The sequence below is a fragment of the Taurulus bubalis genome, assembly GCF_910589615.1.
Source record: "Taurulus bubalis genome assembly, chromosome: 3".
NCBI lineage: Eukaryota > Metazoa > Chordata > Actinopteri > Perciformes > Cottidae > Taurulus > Taurulus bubalis.
In genome coordinates this window covers 35,323,707-35,340,781 of record NC_136591.1, presented here as the reverse complement: position 1 = coordinate 35,340,781, position 17,075 = coordinate 35,323,707, and the positions used below count along the sequence as shown (strand labels likewise).

The 17,075-nt window shown below is 42.9% G+C and overlaps 2 protein-coding genes across 2 annotated transcripts; one reads left to right on the top strand and one right to left on the bottom strand.

Moving 5' to 3' along the window:
* Positions 1–2,828: 2,828 nt before the first annotated feature.
* On the top strand, positions 2,829–10,487 carry faah2b (fatty acid amide hydrolase 2b; the record flags this gene model as incomplete). The annotated part of the gene is made up of 11 exons (XM_079215070.1): positions 2,829–3,020; positions 5,314–5,396; positions 5,843–5,979; positions 6,070–6,279; positions 6,387–6,506; positions 7,196–7,331; positions 7,453–7,570; positions 7,689–7,808; positions 8,624–8,732; positions 9,308–9,496; positions 9,649–10,487. 11 exons carry the CDS (start codon positions 2,829–2,831, stop codon positions 9,822–9,824), a joined length of 1,590 nt encoding a protein of 529 aa, XP_079071196.1. The 3' UTR covers positions 9,825–10,487.
* A 167-nt stretch (positions 10,488–10,654) lies between these two features.
* Positions 10,655–17,042, bottom strand: nelfa (negative elongation factor complex member A; the record flags this gene model as incomplete). The annotated part of the gene is made up of 11 exons (XM_079216069.1): positions 10,655–11,549; positions 12,565–12,664; positions 12,802–13,130; positions 13,255–13,363; positions 13,496–13,596; positions 13,687–13,756; positions 13,943–14,070; positions 14,229–14,318; positions 14,568–14,729; positions 15,063–15,234; positions 16,833–17,042. The coding sequence occupies 11 exons, from the start codon at positions 17,040–17,042 to the stop codon at positions 11,365–11,367; spliced, it is 1,656 nt and encodes a 551-aa protein (XP_079072195.1). The 3' UTR covers positions 10,655–11,364.
* Positions 17,043–17,075: the final 33 nt, after the last annotated feature.

The window sequence follows — 17,075 nt, the reverse complement described above, 5'->3', positions numbered from 1 at the left end:
ATACTTTATGTGATCCATTTGGTTGTGATTGTTTCCAAGGAGAACAGAGTTTAAAATTAACAGATTTCAGACATTGTGAGAGTCATAATAATGGGCTATAGGTAGATGGCATGTGGCGTGTGTGTGTGTGTGTGTATATATATATATCCCGGGACAACAGAGGCAAGAAAAAAAAGGACGGAAATCGATACAAAAGAGCCTGAAGCCATCCTCTGTTGTTCGCTGACCCCGTATCATTTTACCCTGAAGGCCTGCTTTCACAAAGGCTTCACGGTTCCCATAAAACAGCACATGCTAAAGACACGACATAATCTCAGAATGATGGGCAGTAAAGTGCTGTTACATTTGCTTTATGCACTTTCCCAGACGGCAGCATTTGTCCTTCAGCTTCGCACAGAGATACAAACACTGCAAATGGTGTGTTTTTCACTGATTTCCCCTCTTGTCTCAACATGCCCGGTAGTTTTCTGAGCCTCAGGTTTCACCTCCCAGGTAATGAATGATGTGTTCTTCTTCACTCGGTTGGGACTGCGATACGCTTGTGTGATGTCTTTCCCCTCGAGGAGAGCATATCTTTCAACTCTGTGACCATCGCTTTATTTTGTCGACAGAAGACGCTGTTTGTTTGCTCAAGTATTGCCTCTCAGCGACGTGTTAATGGGTTAACAGGCTGTAGGTTAACGTCCGAGAGCAAAAGGTTGCAGAAAAACATCCCCCTCCTCCAGTTGACAGAACATAAAGTGCACTCACCTCGTCCTGGGAGAAACGTCCTGCCTCTGAGCGTCATCTCCCAATCTCCAAACAGGCCGTGAAATGAGGTCCCTCCTGAAAAGAAAGAGGATCAATAAATTGCTCAGCAGGGAGTTCTCTGGGGATAATACTGATTTCACTTTTCCTTTTATTCAAAGCCCTAATTTGACGTTTTCAACTAATAAGATGAATGCACAAACCTCCTCCCGTGAGACAAACTCATCAGGCTGATGTAGCTGATTTTTTAACATTAAAAAAGCTATTATTTAACCATCAAGCTGCAGGATAATCTGCAGTGTAACGATAGCTATCAAATACATGTATTGGAGTGAGACGTATGTCATATTTATTACTAAAAATGTCAATTTAAATCAATTAGATAAAAGGCAAGAACCTGCAGTGATAAGATGTGATCTGAGGCTGTTTTAAAGTGTACATAAAGCAGTATTTTAAATGTTTAAATACCATTATTTTTAAAACACAAGGTGTGAGCAGTGTGCTGATTGTGTTAGTGGTGCAGTGTAACTCAGACAGTATGGATTATCCACTAACCCACTGACCTGCATTGCAGAGGCAGTTTTTGTGTATACGTGCTCTGTTTGTTGAATAAGACATGAAAGAGGGAACATTACAGCCTTCAGCAATGCTGCCCTCTAGTGGTGACAGACCGGTACTTCACTGGAGCATATTTGGTCTGCGTGCGACCAGAAATAGTCTATTAATAGATAATTAGATAATAATAAATAGTATATCATTATAAAAAATACAAAGTAACTAATACCTAAAAGTGTCAAATAAATGTGTGGGACTAAACAACAAAATATGCCCCTCAGGGTGTAATTGAGTAGAAGTAAAACTAAATAGAAAAACTCTATAAGTATAATAAGTAAAGTACAATACTTGAGAAAATGTTGCTGCTGCTTTGATTGTTTATATATATAATTTAATATCATCAACCTGAATACTGAATATTAAATGTAACGAGGTGAAAAGTACAAGGTTTGCCTCAGTAATATAGTGGTGTAGTAATACAAGTATCTTGTACTTAAGTAGTACTTAAGTAAATGTTCTCAGTAACTTCTGCTTGTAGAAGAAAAGCATTGGTAGATTTTATTCACATGCAAAAAATATTGCACATTAATTGTATGCCTCAGCATAGCCTTAATAACATAATATAATCTTATTATATATTCTCAGTGACGTGACTTTAACTCTGAAACAGAACCTGTTTTCTGTCTGAAGACAAAAGTTAATATTCTATGAAACTATGAATTTGAATTTACAGTTTGGCAATAAATGACAAGACAGACAGACTGTACATGTTCATGACTTTGCACAAAAGAGATAATCACAAAACCCAAACTTGAACTTTGATACCTTGGAGGCCGATATAATAAAGGATGTATTCCGGTCATTATTTTCAAAATAAAACTCGAATTTGAAAGTGTTACTGTATTACATACAAGTTTGAGTTTTAGTTAATTCTGGACCCTCATAATAGTGATCAATAGTGGATTAAATACATACAAATCTTAATTCAAGATCTAAACACTATCTTTTTTCATCTCCTGGTCTTCTTCCTGTTCTACTGATGATGATTGTGAGATGTCAGCTATAGTTATTATACTGTAATTTAACAGTAAATATAGTTTTCTCAACAATATAGAACATAAAGCAGCAATACAATACAAACAATACATAAGGCATAATAATTAATTAATAAACGACAGACTTATAGCCAACATTGTGCAGGGTTTGCATTCAAACACATTTATCTTTTTGCGTTCAATAAAATAAATGAATGACATACATATTTCTTTGCTCGCAAAAAAAAAAAGAATGGTGAAAAACACCCGTAAAACCCGTACAGATGTTATTTAAAATGGTCATATAGAAAGAAAGAAAAATTACAAAATAAAAGCATGCACTTCCGGTGCGTCCCGTCTAACCTGTGTCAACGTGATGTAGCAGCTTTCTGAACCAGTGCACCAGCAGTTAGCCCAGCAGGAGGAGCTCAGCCCGGCGCGACCACAGCCGCCGACCCTCCGACCCTCCGTCCTCCGTCCCGCGGCGCAAGCATGGCCCTGACCCGGCTGGAGAAGGCCCAGGTCTGGGTGCTGAAGGCGGTCATGGGGGTCTTCTACGGGCTCTTCTGGCTGCTGTCCCCGCGCAGAGCGGCCGCCGAGGCGGGGAAGAAGCTGCCGCCCGTCCGCGACCCTCTGCTGGTCGTGTCGGCGACAGAGCTCGCGAGGAAGATCCGGAGAAAAGAGGTGTGTACGCTGCAGGGACGAGTTTGAGCAATTAGTCATTATGGTCACTTCTTACTTTGTTTGTTTAGACTCTTAAAAGCTGCAGCTTTTATCTGTCAGTCTCAAGAGCTTGTCAGTGTGTTTATTTAATTTCTTACATCCCTGTAGGTGTTTTTTATTATTATTTTAGTCTGATTACAGCCCGGTAGCACCTGGTCCCCTAATATAATGCACGTTGTAAAGCAGTGGTGTATAGCAACGAAGTAGAAATACTTCGTTCCTGTACTTAAGTAGTTTTTTTGGATATCTGTACTGTACTTTACTATTTATATTTCTGTTTACCTTTACTTCTACTTCACTACATTTACCAAAGAAAACTGGTACTTTTACTCCGATACATTCTTTCATTCATTCTTCCTGTGCGGCCCGGTACCAAGGGCCCCACGGCCCAGTACCAAGGGCCCCAACAGACCGGTACCAAGGGCCCCACGGCCCGGTACCAAGGGCCCCACGGCCCGGTACCAAGGGCCCCTCAGACCGGTACCGGGCGGAATGAGCATACTTATAACCACACTGTTACAACTTCTTCATAGTGCCATATTGCTTTGTGGGGATTTATGATGTTAAGTTCATAGTAGATGCAAGTAGTGATGGCGAGATGAAGCTTCCTGAAGCATTGAAACTTTCCATCCAATTGGTTCGCTCATGTACCGACGCTTCATGGAGCTTCATTTGCTCTACTGCGCCACCAAGTGGACAATGCATGTAAAACAGGCAGAGTGATCATAACGACACCATGGCTTTGGTGTGTGAAGCTTTAAATGGAATAAATTATGTTTGTGACGCCAATACATCAATTATTAACTTATTTATATTGTGTCTATCTTTATGATATAATGGCGGGGTCAAAATCAAAACTCGAAACAAATTGGGAGAGGGTTGTGATGTGACTGTGGGTCAGTGGTTAGAATATCTGACTTTCAGTCAGAGGATCGGTGTTTCAAGCCTCAGCTCCGCTTGTTGATGTGTCCAATTTTTTTAAATTAAAAATAAGAACTTTTCCACTGTGCTGGGCTTTTTGAGACTATTTCGCCTGCTTTATAAAATACCCTTTCACAGGCACACATGAAGCTGGGTACAGAGAGGAAGGGGGAAATCCATTGAGTTTCTCTGCCTCTTATATTTCAAATCGCACGGCAAACCCACAAACTATTTTCTGAATCAGTCACGTGGTACGGCCGGCTCGCGAGGCTTCGAACGTCACCGCATACGTCATCGACACAAGCCTCGATACGCGCTTCACCAAAATCTACCTGGATTACTCGACACGCGCATCGAAGCCTCGACACGAAAGGACACATCACTAGATGTAAGAGTATACTTAGGTACAATATATTATTTTGAACATAATATATGTGGATGGATCACAGCCAACACAAGTTATTTTCAACACAACTCCTTGTCCTTGGTCATGGTGGCCACAGCACTTAAAAGAATACACTTCATAATTCTCAAAATTCTGGCCCTTTCTGTTTTATTAAAAGCATGTACTTGTACTTTTACTTAAGTACATTTTATATCAGAAAAATACTTTTTATACTTCAGTACAGAAAATATCAGATACTTTAAGACTTTTACTCAAGTAGTATTTTAATAGGTGACTTTTACTTTTACTGGAGTAATTTTCCAGTAAGGTATCTTTTACTTTTACTCAAGTACGACCTTTGGGTACTTTATGCACCACTGTTGCAAAGTGGACACAACAGTACTAGCCGTTTCCTAAAAAGGTGTGAGTGTGTCATTGTGTGTTTTACTTTGTAAGGCAAGCTGGAGGAGGAGGAGGAGGAGGTCACCATTCAACTTATTCTTCCAAGTCCTTTTTAGGCAAAAAGCTCCAGTTTAAGCTTGTGAAATGTGAATATCTCCAGTTTACAGATTATAAACAGACTAATTGAATTAAAAAAGTAGCACTTTGTATTTGGCTTTCTTGAAGAAATTGTACCTTTCTTAATTCTTCTTGTTCTGATTTTCTACTCATGATTTAATGCACTCATTGTAAGTCGCTTTGGATAAAAGCGTCAGCTAAATAAAATAAAAATAGCACAATAATGTATAATGGTAACTGCAGCCCACCTGTAAGACCACGCATATTCATATGCACAACTAATATGATGAAGGGTCTTTTTTTTCCCCCTCTCCTCTGTCTCGGACCACCTTGTGCCATGTCTCACCTGGAGGAATGCACCTGTGATGATTGCATCTCATTCTGACCGGTGTAAAGCACCTGTATAGTCTAACTGGTGTGTGTCTGCAGGTGTCGAGTGTCGAGGTGGTGCGAGCCTACATCGACCGGATCCAGGAAGTCAACCCTTTTCTGAACGCCGTTACAAAAGACAGGCAAGAAAGAATCGTTCCTCTGTCATCTGATACTTTTTATGTTTATTCTGCTAAAGAGCTGCGGCTTTTTAATATAACATTTGAATTATTTTTCACTATTTCATGACAATCCATAGACAAAAGACAATTGAACAAGTGACTGTCAGATGAATTGATGATACAATAATAGTTCCTGCCATATTGTGCTCCCATGATTCTTTTATTAATAAAAATGTGTCATTGTGGGAGCTAAGTTATAATTTATCTTTAACACTAGCATTTAACTCATCATCTGTCATACTTGCACCGAAAGGCTGTAATTTGTCACCGTAAAGTATATTTAATAATGAAATGGTAATAACTGTCACGCAACGCTCACATTCTGCCATGTTTACAGCATAATCTTGAAATTAAGCCTTCTTAAAACAGTTATTAAACAGATTTGGGTCGAATAATTCTCCGCCCAGGTTTGACGCTGCGCTCCAGGAGGCGTCGCAGGTGGACAAGCTGATCGAGGAGGAAACTGGAGGAGAGGAGGTGCTGGAGGACCGACTGCCTTTACTGGGGGTCCCGCTCTCTGTCAAGGAGGCCTTTGCCCTCCAGGGTAACTTCCAGAAGTCACAGTACTGAGCATGCATCAAGTGACTTGTTTCATTTGAAACCGATAACATCTGGACACATTTCCATCCTGCAGGCATGCCCTTCACCGCGGGTCTGATCTCCAGGAAAGGAGTCGTGGCCACGGTGGACTCTCCTCCGGTGGCGCTGCTGAAGAGAGCGGGCGCCATCCCGATGGGCGTCACCAACACCAGTGAGCTGTCCATGTGGTCCGAGTCCAACAACCACCTCCACGGCATCACCAACAACCCGTACGACTTCGAGAGGATACCAGGAGGAAGTTCAGGTTGGACGCATGTATTCAGAACGGCTAACGGGGTCTTGGTTTTGTTGGGCAAACCGACCAATCCTTAATTACTAATATCTATATCTCATTTCCCCCGCCTGCCTCAGGTGGCGAGGGCAGCATACTGGGAGGAGCCGGCGCAGTCATTGGCATCGGCTCAGACATCGGCGGCAGCATCCGCATGCCCTGTTTCTTCAACGGAATATTTGGCCATAAAACCACACCGGGTAAGAGAAACTAAATGTCCAATGTGTATATAAATGCCAGCCAGTCCTTAGTTGTACCTAAATACTACCTTCAAAACCACACTTTACACTTTGAACTTGCATTCATCAGAAATGGAAGAAACCAACAATTAAATGATACGGTTTCAGTCCCATTTCTATCATTTTGGTGAAAGGTGTGACGGACCACATTTCTATTCAAAAGCGATAATACAAAATTTGGTTTTAGACCTTTTTATTTACATGTTTCTACCATTTTATTTATATATTTCACTGCTTTTGTGAACCTAAGACCTTTTGTAAACCAATTTCAAGCATCAAAACGTTTCGTCCACATGAGTAAAGCTATGTGTTCACAAGAGATATGTCGAATTTTTAAAAATCGAAGCATATTATCACTTTACACTTGTGCCTTATGACAATTGTGCCTCATTATACAGAGAGCTGAGATTGTTCTGCAATTTTAGATGTAACACATGGGTATATATCACATATGCAAGTGCCTTTTTAAAAGGTGAATTTAAGAAATTATGTAAAATAGAGAAAAGGCCGAAGGCTGGATGTGTAAATGAGCAACGATTTCGGCAAATAAACTTGGTAATAATATCAGTGTTGAGATGACGGCTTGTTCCCGCTGTTTGAAGGAACACATGACTATCCCGTACCTCGCTGTGAGGCATGTGTTTCTGTAGGCGTCGTGTCCGTGGAGAACCACTACCCTTCTGCCTCCGGAAGACAAGACGAGTACTGCAGCGCTGGTCCCATGTGCCGCTACGCCGAGGACCTGCTGCCGATGCTGAAGATCATGGCGGGACCCAAAGCTCACATGTAAGCGCTCCTATTCCGAGCTGAGTTGAGCGTGTGTCAAACACACCAACACTCTTCAAAGTGTGGGCGAAGATCAAATCTCAGAGGTGCAATGTTTGTCTAAGTTGCAGTATTTCTTCAGGTTGTCCTTAGACAGAAAGGTCGACCTGAAGAAGCTGCGGTTCTTCACCATTCCTCACGACGGCGGCTCTCCACTAACGTCCCCAGTCAGCAAAGAGCTCATTGAGATTCAGAGGAAGGTGCGTCGAAGGCAACTTTGTGTCTTTTGGTGTGTACAAAGTTGCATCATCATCATCATCATCAGGAAGGTTTTCTCACAGTTAACAATCCTCCCACGATGTTCTCCTCCTCCTCCAGGTGGTGGAGCGCCTGGAGGCTGACCTCGGAGTGAACGTCCAAGAAGTGCATTTCCCTGAGCTCCGCTACAGCTTCCAGATCTGGGACACCTACATGGGTCTTCCCGACAAGGAGGGCAAGGTAGGCCCCTCCTGTTGGCCTCATGCCAGCGTGTCCCAGCATGTCAAGGCTTATCAGTTTCAGGCCGCAGAATAAAAGATAACAGAAGTCAGGCTCTCTATGTAATAAGTGAAAGAAAGCAGGCAAATGAACAGCCTCTATATGCAGCCTGCTGCCAAGAAATTGTTCACTAATCTGTTTAGCTGCAGACACACACACACACACACATATTTTGTAATCTACATTTCCGTATATCTGACAGCTGTAGTTACTTTAAAAACATGATTCACTCATAAAACTGCACTGCTACAGATCAGCTCGGTGGTAAATGCAGACCCAGATCTGTCGGCAGTCTCGTGCACAAACGGGGAAAACTGGCTTTACTCTTCGAACTGAAAATAAGAAAAATACTGCGTGCTCGTATCCACATTAAGCTCAGAACATGTACGCAGCGGTATTACTGCTACTGAGATAAACCCTGTGAGATTTACCAGAAGCAGATTATTGTGACAATAACTTCTTTATTCTGGCTGCTTTCTCTTTCTCTTTTAAATTTAGTTTGTATTACTCAAGTGGATTTTAAATACTTAGGCTTCAAATATTGTATAGAAAGTGAGAGACACACATAGTGAGGCACAGAGAGAGTGAGACAAAGAGAAATCTCGACTCATATTTAGTGTGTATTACCTGTTCACTACTGTTTCAAGGTATTTGATGACTCATTCATACTTGTTTTAAATGAAATGTTCCTGAGATAAAACACACACACACACACACACTGTGAGAGACTTTAGAAACGCAACATAATTAAAGTCTAAACTGTTTCCTTTCCTCAGCCCCCAAAGCCATTTTCTGAGCTCATGGGACAAGGACAACCCGTGTGGCCTTTTTGGGAGCTGCTGAAATGGATGATGGGAAAATCAGAGCACACCATGGCTGCTATCGGTAAGAGGGGAAAAAAGATTATTTATTTTAACTGGTTTTAATCATTTAATATATATAAAGGGAAACCCCAAAGACACAGAAAATCGGCAAGAACTGCAGGTGTTTTACCACTAAAACTCAGATGATACATTTGAAAAGCAGCAAAGTTTTGATAATTGCAATAAAATGTTAATTGTTAGTAATGCTGTAATACTATGGAACCCCAACGTGTTCAATATTAAACAAAGAAAGACATGAGAAAATAATGAATCAATTGATGGAATGAAATTGTATTGCAATATTTAAAAAAGGTTTTATAATACATTTCTATATATATATTTTACATATGTTCATTAATGTAATGATATATTTCATGACTTATTTAATATTGAGCTCTCCCAACAATACGGTGCAAAATTAAACACAATTTATTTTTTGGAAACTAGCCATCAGTCATGTCAAATAAAACAAAGAATGAGAAGATAATCCTCTTGGCAGTCATGACGTCTGAAACTGCTGTCATTGCATACATTTTATACAACCGTGTTCTTGTTTGTAGCTGTAAAACTAACGTGTGTGTGTGTGTGTGTTTTCAGGTTTGGCCCTGATCGAGATGACCCATATCACCAAACCCTCTGCCTTCATCATTCAGCAGAAGGAGAAGCTGCAGAAGGAGCTGGACGAGCTGCTCGGCACTGACGGGATTTTTCTTTACCCCTCGCACCCGAGGGTGGCTCCCAAACACCACCACCCGCTCTTCCGTCCCATTGACGTCGCCTACACGGGTCAGTCATCATTTTTCAACAGTCTTGCCTCTCTGGAAGGATTTAATGCCTCTTCAGTTTTCTTTTACACATTACTTTTATAGATATATCTACATGTCCTCTACTTATTCACTGTTTGGGCCCCTCCATCTTATTTCCCCTACCTCCTCCAGCTATAATCAACATCCTCGGGCTGCCGGTCACCCAGGTCCCTCTGGGTCTGAGCGAGGAAGGTCTGCCCATGGGGGTGCAGGTCGGTGCCGGGAAGCTGCAGGACCGCCTGACCCTCGAGGTGGCGCTCTACCTGGAGAAGGCGTTCGGAGGCTGGAGGGACCCCGGGGCCAATTAAAACCAAACGCTCACATCAGCCATTACCAAATCTCCAGACGGGAGCCGGTCAGACCGGAGATTGTGGTAATCTGTTGTTGGCCCTGCTGCTTGCTGTAGTACAAAGAGGAACAATCAAATCACTGAATGTTTAAATGAGACATGTTTGCACTAATGAGTTGTTCCAGGAACATAAGATTAGGGAGAAGATTGCATCAGGAGTACACGCTTGAAAAATAGATTTTTATATCGGTGGAGATTGAGCACTGAAATTAGCACACAAAACAAGGCTTTTTGTGACTGAATATAATACTTTTAACATGGTGCTAGTGTCCGTCAGCTGTGTCCTGTGTTGTGCAGATACCTGCCTTTTATGGGACAATTCCCCCTTGTTGGACGGGCATCTGTACGGCTGCATTGTGCCACCACTTTAACGCACAGAGCTCAGGTTCACGGTCCTGAACGCCCTCCACACCCACACAACAAACATCTGTGTTCTAACAAAGCGTATCTTTACCTGAGTTTGAACAGGTGACCCTAATCTAAAGCGATCTCGTGGGTAGATGTGACGGGTACAACAGTCAGGGCGGGACAGCAGAACGTGTTTCAACACGCTGACACTAGTGGAGTGGTGATGTGAATGCTGCATAATGCAGTTAATCAATTGTGGAGCCTGCAATTTGGTTTAATTTAATAAAAAAAATAATGTCTGACTACTTTCTCTCATTTATGACTTCACCGCTTATAAGAAAACACTATTTATTTGCAGCAGGTTCAGAGAAACACGTTCCTTTACAACCTGGCTATTGTTTAACTACCAACTCAAGTTAAACAAACCGTAACGTATGGAGGGAGGGGAAGGCACACGAAACAAAAAGAACCAACAGGAAACCCTGAACTCCATAAAAGTGATAAAACAGAAACCTCTCACTGGAGACTGTTGCCACTTTATTTTCTTCCCTTCTTTGGAGAAAAAGGATGAAAAACCGATGACATCCGCCAGAAGGCTCCAGTCAGAACTTGTCAGCGTTGAGAACTAATTGCTTCCGCTCTTCTTATTTTTTGGTCAGCTATGTTGACATGTCATTATTGTTCTCTTTTTGTTGTCGTCACAAACCCCAATTCGGTTCTGAAGATATACTGCAAATGTGACATTCATACAGGAAAATACAGACAGCCCGTCTTCTCTTCTTTGTAGACATGCTTGTACCTCAGAGTACAAATGCTGTAAGGTGCCTGCCGTGAGAATAATTCCTCTGATCAGATTCAAATCTCTGACCATAGCATCTTTGCATCATTCAGGAATCGGAGGAGACTTAAAAACTGAAACAATAAAAGGGAAAAGGAAACAACCAAACAAAAAGTACAGAAATGTTCTTCTGGGAGTCCTGCATTTTGGCAGTGCAGGAACAAGGAGGATCTTTCTCTCCGTGACGACTTCTCAACCGCCCGGTGCTTGATTTGGCCCAAATGTGAATGCAAATACTTGTAAGTGTGTAAACATGATTTCTCTGAAGTGGATAAGAAATGTCGGGTGCGTGACTTGGAGAAAGTGAAGCGCCTCAAGAGGTATTGGTGATGGGTTTGTATTTCTTGAGGCGGGTCCACTGTCCCGTGGAGTAGTTCATTTCGAAGACTGTGTCCACCAGCATGGTGGTGCTGCCGGTGCCGTCGGCTTTGGGCAGGACCTCCGTGTGTTCGCTCAGCTTGATCTGGATGATGTCCCCCTGCTCCGGGCACGGGTTCTCTGCGAGGCGGAGAGGAGGAAGCAGAAGGGTCGTTATTGGGCCGACCAGGTTTGTGTTCAGGAACCATCAGGGACATCTTTAATTATACGACTGTCGTGTATTTAAGCCATTGGTTTTGATTTCAATTCAATTAATTAACTCCTCTAGAGACTACTAGTTAAAGACTGGAAATGTAGATACCTGCATTACACAGGACTTTGGCCAAAATCTAGTTCCGTTTTAAGGTAAATATAATAATGCACTTTATTTGTAACGCACTTTTCATTCAAAAGAATCTCAGAGTGCCACAGAGCCAATATATAAAACAAAAAAACAGTTAAATCAAACTATAATAAAAAAGAAATAGCTGACAGTGATAACACAGTTAAAAACACCTTCCTGAATAAAAAGGCCAGTCTTAAAAGAGTCCAGTGTTCACAACTACTGTGTTCACTCACTGAAGAAAATCATAACAAAACTTAAGACATCCCCTTTCAAACACCACCCATGCTTCCATGCAGTCGACATAGATAAAGTCTTAAAATGCAGTTAGTATAATATTAGAACTGGATCCACCTTTCAAAAGGAGCAGGTACGTTTATGTTAAATGGCAATGTTGCATGAATTGTCGTGGACAAATGCAGCCACCAAGTCACCAATGCATCAATTAGTTTAGCTGTTGAGTATGAGACAGCAACATTAAAGCTGTGAATGTATGAGTACAGAGTGTCAACAATATATTTGTCTGAATAATTTCTACAACTACTAAAGACCCAAACCAACTTTGGCTCAGGCTCACTTAAGGTGAACTTTAAGGCGGACCAGAGCTGAATAGCTGCTTCTGAGTTTTGCTCAGTTTTTTATTAATTAACAATATTTCTTCAACTCTTTAACTGTCAAAATGCGTATTGTCGGTTAAGCGGTTCATTATTAACATCCCTAGTGTAAAGTCAGTCGCTCAGTATTGAAAGAGCGTTGTGAGAAAGATGAGATCAGGTTTACTGAGACACAAAATGTTGTTTTTTTTTTTTTTACCTCTGGATCCAGCCATGAAGCCCAGGATCAGGGCCTTCTCTGGTCTGGTGACCTTGTTGGCCGTCTTGAACATCTCCTGGGCCGCGTACATCTGGTCTCTCTGAGGAGCAGAAACGGCGTGCAGCAGATAATTTAGCAACACCGAGCGCTTACATACAGATTCAGTAATGCTGAGGAGGCGCTTTACACAACCTTTATCCTGTCTTTCAACGACACAACGCTCCGTTTCCAGCTTACCGTGAGTGACAGATTCTTTTTGGGCTGGGGCTGTGGTGGCACGGGGGTGGGTGTCGGGGTGGGGGTCTGAGGTGTGCTGGGCGGCTGGGTGGGGGTCTCCGGCTGGGTGGCCGTCGCAGCTGCTGGGGGCCCGTTGCTGGCTGGGGTGGAGACCGGTGTGCTGGGGGACGTCGGCGTTGCGGGATTAGCCGTGTTGGCTGCGTTGTACATCGGCGTTCTCTGTTTGTACTGGCCCGGTAAAGTGGCGGTGGCGCCAGCGCCCGCTGTTGCCGACTCCTCTGGTTGGCGAGCCGACTGCAGCGTGTCCCGTCCAGAACCCCCAGCGTTCGCTTCACGGGAGGTTGGCGAAGAAAAAGACATTGTGAGTTTGAAACCTGCAGGGTTTTCTCTACTGGCTGCAAGAGAAGTTTGTATTCGAGCCAACAATGCGACGCTGCGGGGGTCTCGTCTAACCTGGCTGGGCCTCGGAGCTGGGGATGTACGAGGAGGAGGGGACCATGCTGGGTGTGGCGGGGAGGTAGCTCGTCGACGGCAGAGGATTCTCGTTCAACGGCCCAAGTTTCTGTAAAACAAAACAAAAGGATGCGTTACAAAAGACCCAGAGAAACACCGAGTAGGAAGAGGCGAGTGGGCAATATGAGACCAAACAGGAGAAAACCCAGAATGAGTGATGTTAGCATGTGGAGTCAAGCACCTGTGCAGAGACGAGGCCGGCAGCGTAGTCGGGCGTCGTGTTTTCCACCACCGCTGCTGCTGCCGCTTCTTCTTTGGCTGCTTTCTCGACAGCTTCCGTTTCTAAAAGCAGAAGAAAACATTAATACTGACGAAAACATTCATGGTGTCGCTCTAAAACTTGGGCTGATGGAGGGATGGAAATATAATTACCCAAAGTCTTTCTTCTCCTCTTAGCCTCTCTTCCAGCTCCGACCATATCCAACTCCGAAATATCTAAAAGCTGAGAAAGAAACCACAACAAAAAGGCCAATTGTAAGAAATTCTAACCTCAAAGACATAAATTATAAAAAATGAACTGTGTGAAATGTGTCTGTAATCTCTCAAATGAAATACAACATAGATGATGCATGTAAGCAGGATTCAGTTTTAAATTTTCTCTTCGTGTTTTTTTAAAATCTGACATTACCTTGACCCCCCTCTCTTTACGCAGGGGCGTCCGTGCAGGGGCAATAGGCGTGCGGTTACTGGGAGGGCTGAATAGACTGGGGGCAGTGGGACTGCGGAACGGGGCCTTGGGAATCCCCTTAAGAGGAGCTGTGATGCAAATATTGACACATGTATCAGCAATGGTTACAGAAGTCAGAATAAAAGAAATGTCCTGGCCACAACTGGAATAAGTGATAATGTGAACGTTTAGGATTGGCACTTTTCAGAGCGCAGGTGTGGGATGCATTCGTAGATCGTTAACTCACTCGTAGTGTCAATCTTTTTGACCAGTCCTCTCCCTTTGGCGTGAAAAGGCACTCCGGCTGTCTTTTTCAGCTGTTGGGCTGTTTCTGTGGCTGGAATAGAAAACAAAAGATTTCACAACAGATAAAAGATAATGCACAATTGAAGATTCTTCAATTTTACTTTGAGGGAAACCCAACTACCTCTATGGCAAAGTAGAAATTTGAACAAAAATAAACAAATACACATCTTGTACACAATGATAACCAATGTAAAGCAAATACAAATATGCCAAAGGCAAGAAAAAGAAGATAAAAACACACAGGTACTGCGTGTATTAGTTGACGTTTCTAGTAATTTACATTTCTGTAGCAGCTCTGCTCTGAGGGTTGCACTCTTGGGCTTCCTCTTCAGCTGGAAATGTTTGACGGGCGGTGTCAGGGGCCCCACCAGCGTGGTTAACGCACTCTTGTTCAGGTACTGGCACTCCAGAGGAAGCATGGCAGATGCCTCGCACTCGCTCACTGCGGGGGAGAGGAGGGGGTGAGATTAACCAGCAATGTACCACAGGACAGATTATTACAGATTACAGCATATCTCCGTCTGTGTGTTTAAGTGTCCAACGCTCACATCCTGACATGCACATGGTCAGCCGGTTTTTAAATGTCAGCAAATTTTAAATATTTTTGTGGATATTAAAAGTCGTTTCACACCAAACACATCATTCGTTCTCATGAATGCTTGCACATCCCTGTGAACCAAGATATTAGCACTACCTCTCTTTCAGACGATTTCCGCCTTTGGAAATATACTGATTGACCAATTAAATACTGCCAAAATGGGGGAAATGTCCCTACCTTTCTCCCGGAGCTCTCCGAGAATATCCTGCACATTAGGATTCTGCTCCTCCAAGTCCAGATTGAGAGAGCCGGTCTCTGGGAAGGACTTGAGGATGTCAGCAACCATCAGCACCCACGGCTCCGAGTCCACCGTGGCCAGCTGGATGATCTCCGACAGGGCCTCCTTCATCTGGGAGAGAAGAAGAGGACAGCGTTAGAGAAACCACTTTAAATAACAAAAAGAATGACGCCTTGTGTGTGTGAGAATGACTTCTTACAGTTTAAAAAACTATTTAATAGTTAAGATTAATCTAAAATCAGCCAGTTAAATGTGCTCATTAAACGTCACGTTCTTTTGGACCAACAGACAGAAAATCCACAATGCATTTAATTAACAAGATCCAATTAATTAAAGCTCAGCACATTTGAGAGGGAACATGTTCTATCGATCAACCTTTCATTTTGATCTCGTTACCGAGTATTCACAACTGATGACATCATCGACTAAAGTGAAGGCAGACATCTGGCCGCAATCAAATCATCTCAGATCATTTGAGTGCACGAGGTACGACTGGGATTAAGATTCACCTGCTGACTGCACAATAAATACTGTCCTCACTTTACAAAAGAAGAGAATCTGCTGAGCAATAGTACAGATGAGCACATTTCTATGATTTATTGTTGTAGGCAAAGCAAAACAGAAACCAGGTTTTAGTTTTGTAAACGTTTGTATATTTACAACAGTTCTATTATATTCTACTTTATTTAATATACTTGTACTCCACATAGTACAAGGCACATGATCAGTTTATAACATATGACTTATTGTTCAAGATAAACATACTAAAAGAAAATAAGCAAATTATTGATTTATCAGTTGTTTGTTGGGGGGAAAACCAACAAGCAACTTGATGGTGTCACCTTCATCTGTGATGGACATTTTACACACATTTATAAAAAAGGTGTAATAGTCAAAAGACTAATTAGTAATATCACTAATACTACATACAAAATAAAACAAACATTCTGTCAAGTTATTAATACTTTGCATACATTTCCTTCTAACTCTTCTGCGCTGTTTGGAGCTTTTATTTATCATGGAGTATTGCTATAAAGAAGTGCGTAATATCTCAATACTTCTCCCACCACTAGAATAGTGTATATTATATATTAACGAGCAGACTCTGGTGTGTTCATAACACCCTGCCTGCAAATGCATGACCAGAATGACGGGCGTGTAACGTTAAGGCAGCTCCACAAGTGATATGTCGGACTGGATGCCGGTCCCGCCCTCAGCCCGGCCAGTGAGCTCTCCCGTGCCCATCCCACCACCATAATGTCTGTCGGGGGAACCGCTCGGCTCAATGTTTCCTGTCGTCTCCGCAGTAAAAAAAACACTGCTGGGGAAACAAAACAAAAAAAACCTTGCGAGTTTGTGTTCACGTTAAGTTAGTCGTGCGGCTCCGTGACGTCGACGAGAATTCGTGTGTTCTCCAGAGGTGAAATGTTGGGGAACAGTCGCGGGAATAACGGCAGCTTTGTGTTTCCTTCACCGCGGTTAACGACGTCAACCGTCGGCAGTAACGCTGACGTGAACTTTAGCTGATTTATTAACCAGGTTAGACGTTTTCCCGGCGGTCCAAAAAAAAAAAAGCAAGTTTTATTTTTATTTTAAGCAGCTCGCCGGAGTTTCGAGCTCATTTCCTCGCGCTGTATTTTTTTTGTTTCGTTCGAAAGCTATACGTTCCCGGTCACGCGCTAACAGCGAGCTAACGCACCGCGACCCACCTCGTCAACGGTCCGCCGGGGGAGATGCAGCATCCCGAGCAGGAGCTTCAGCTTCACCGGAGGCGATAAACTGGAGAAGCACAGCCGTATGTTGTCTATCACCGACACGGTGAGGAGAGACGCAATGCTCGGGGGCGTCCACAGCTCGTCCGTGGATCCCAATTTGTTGTGAAGCCACAGCCCGGTGTCGCTGTCCTTCATCGACGCCATCTTGGAAAAAGAAGTGTTTTGAGTTCGGGCATT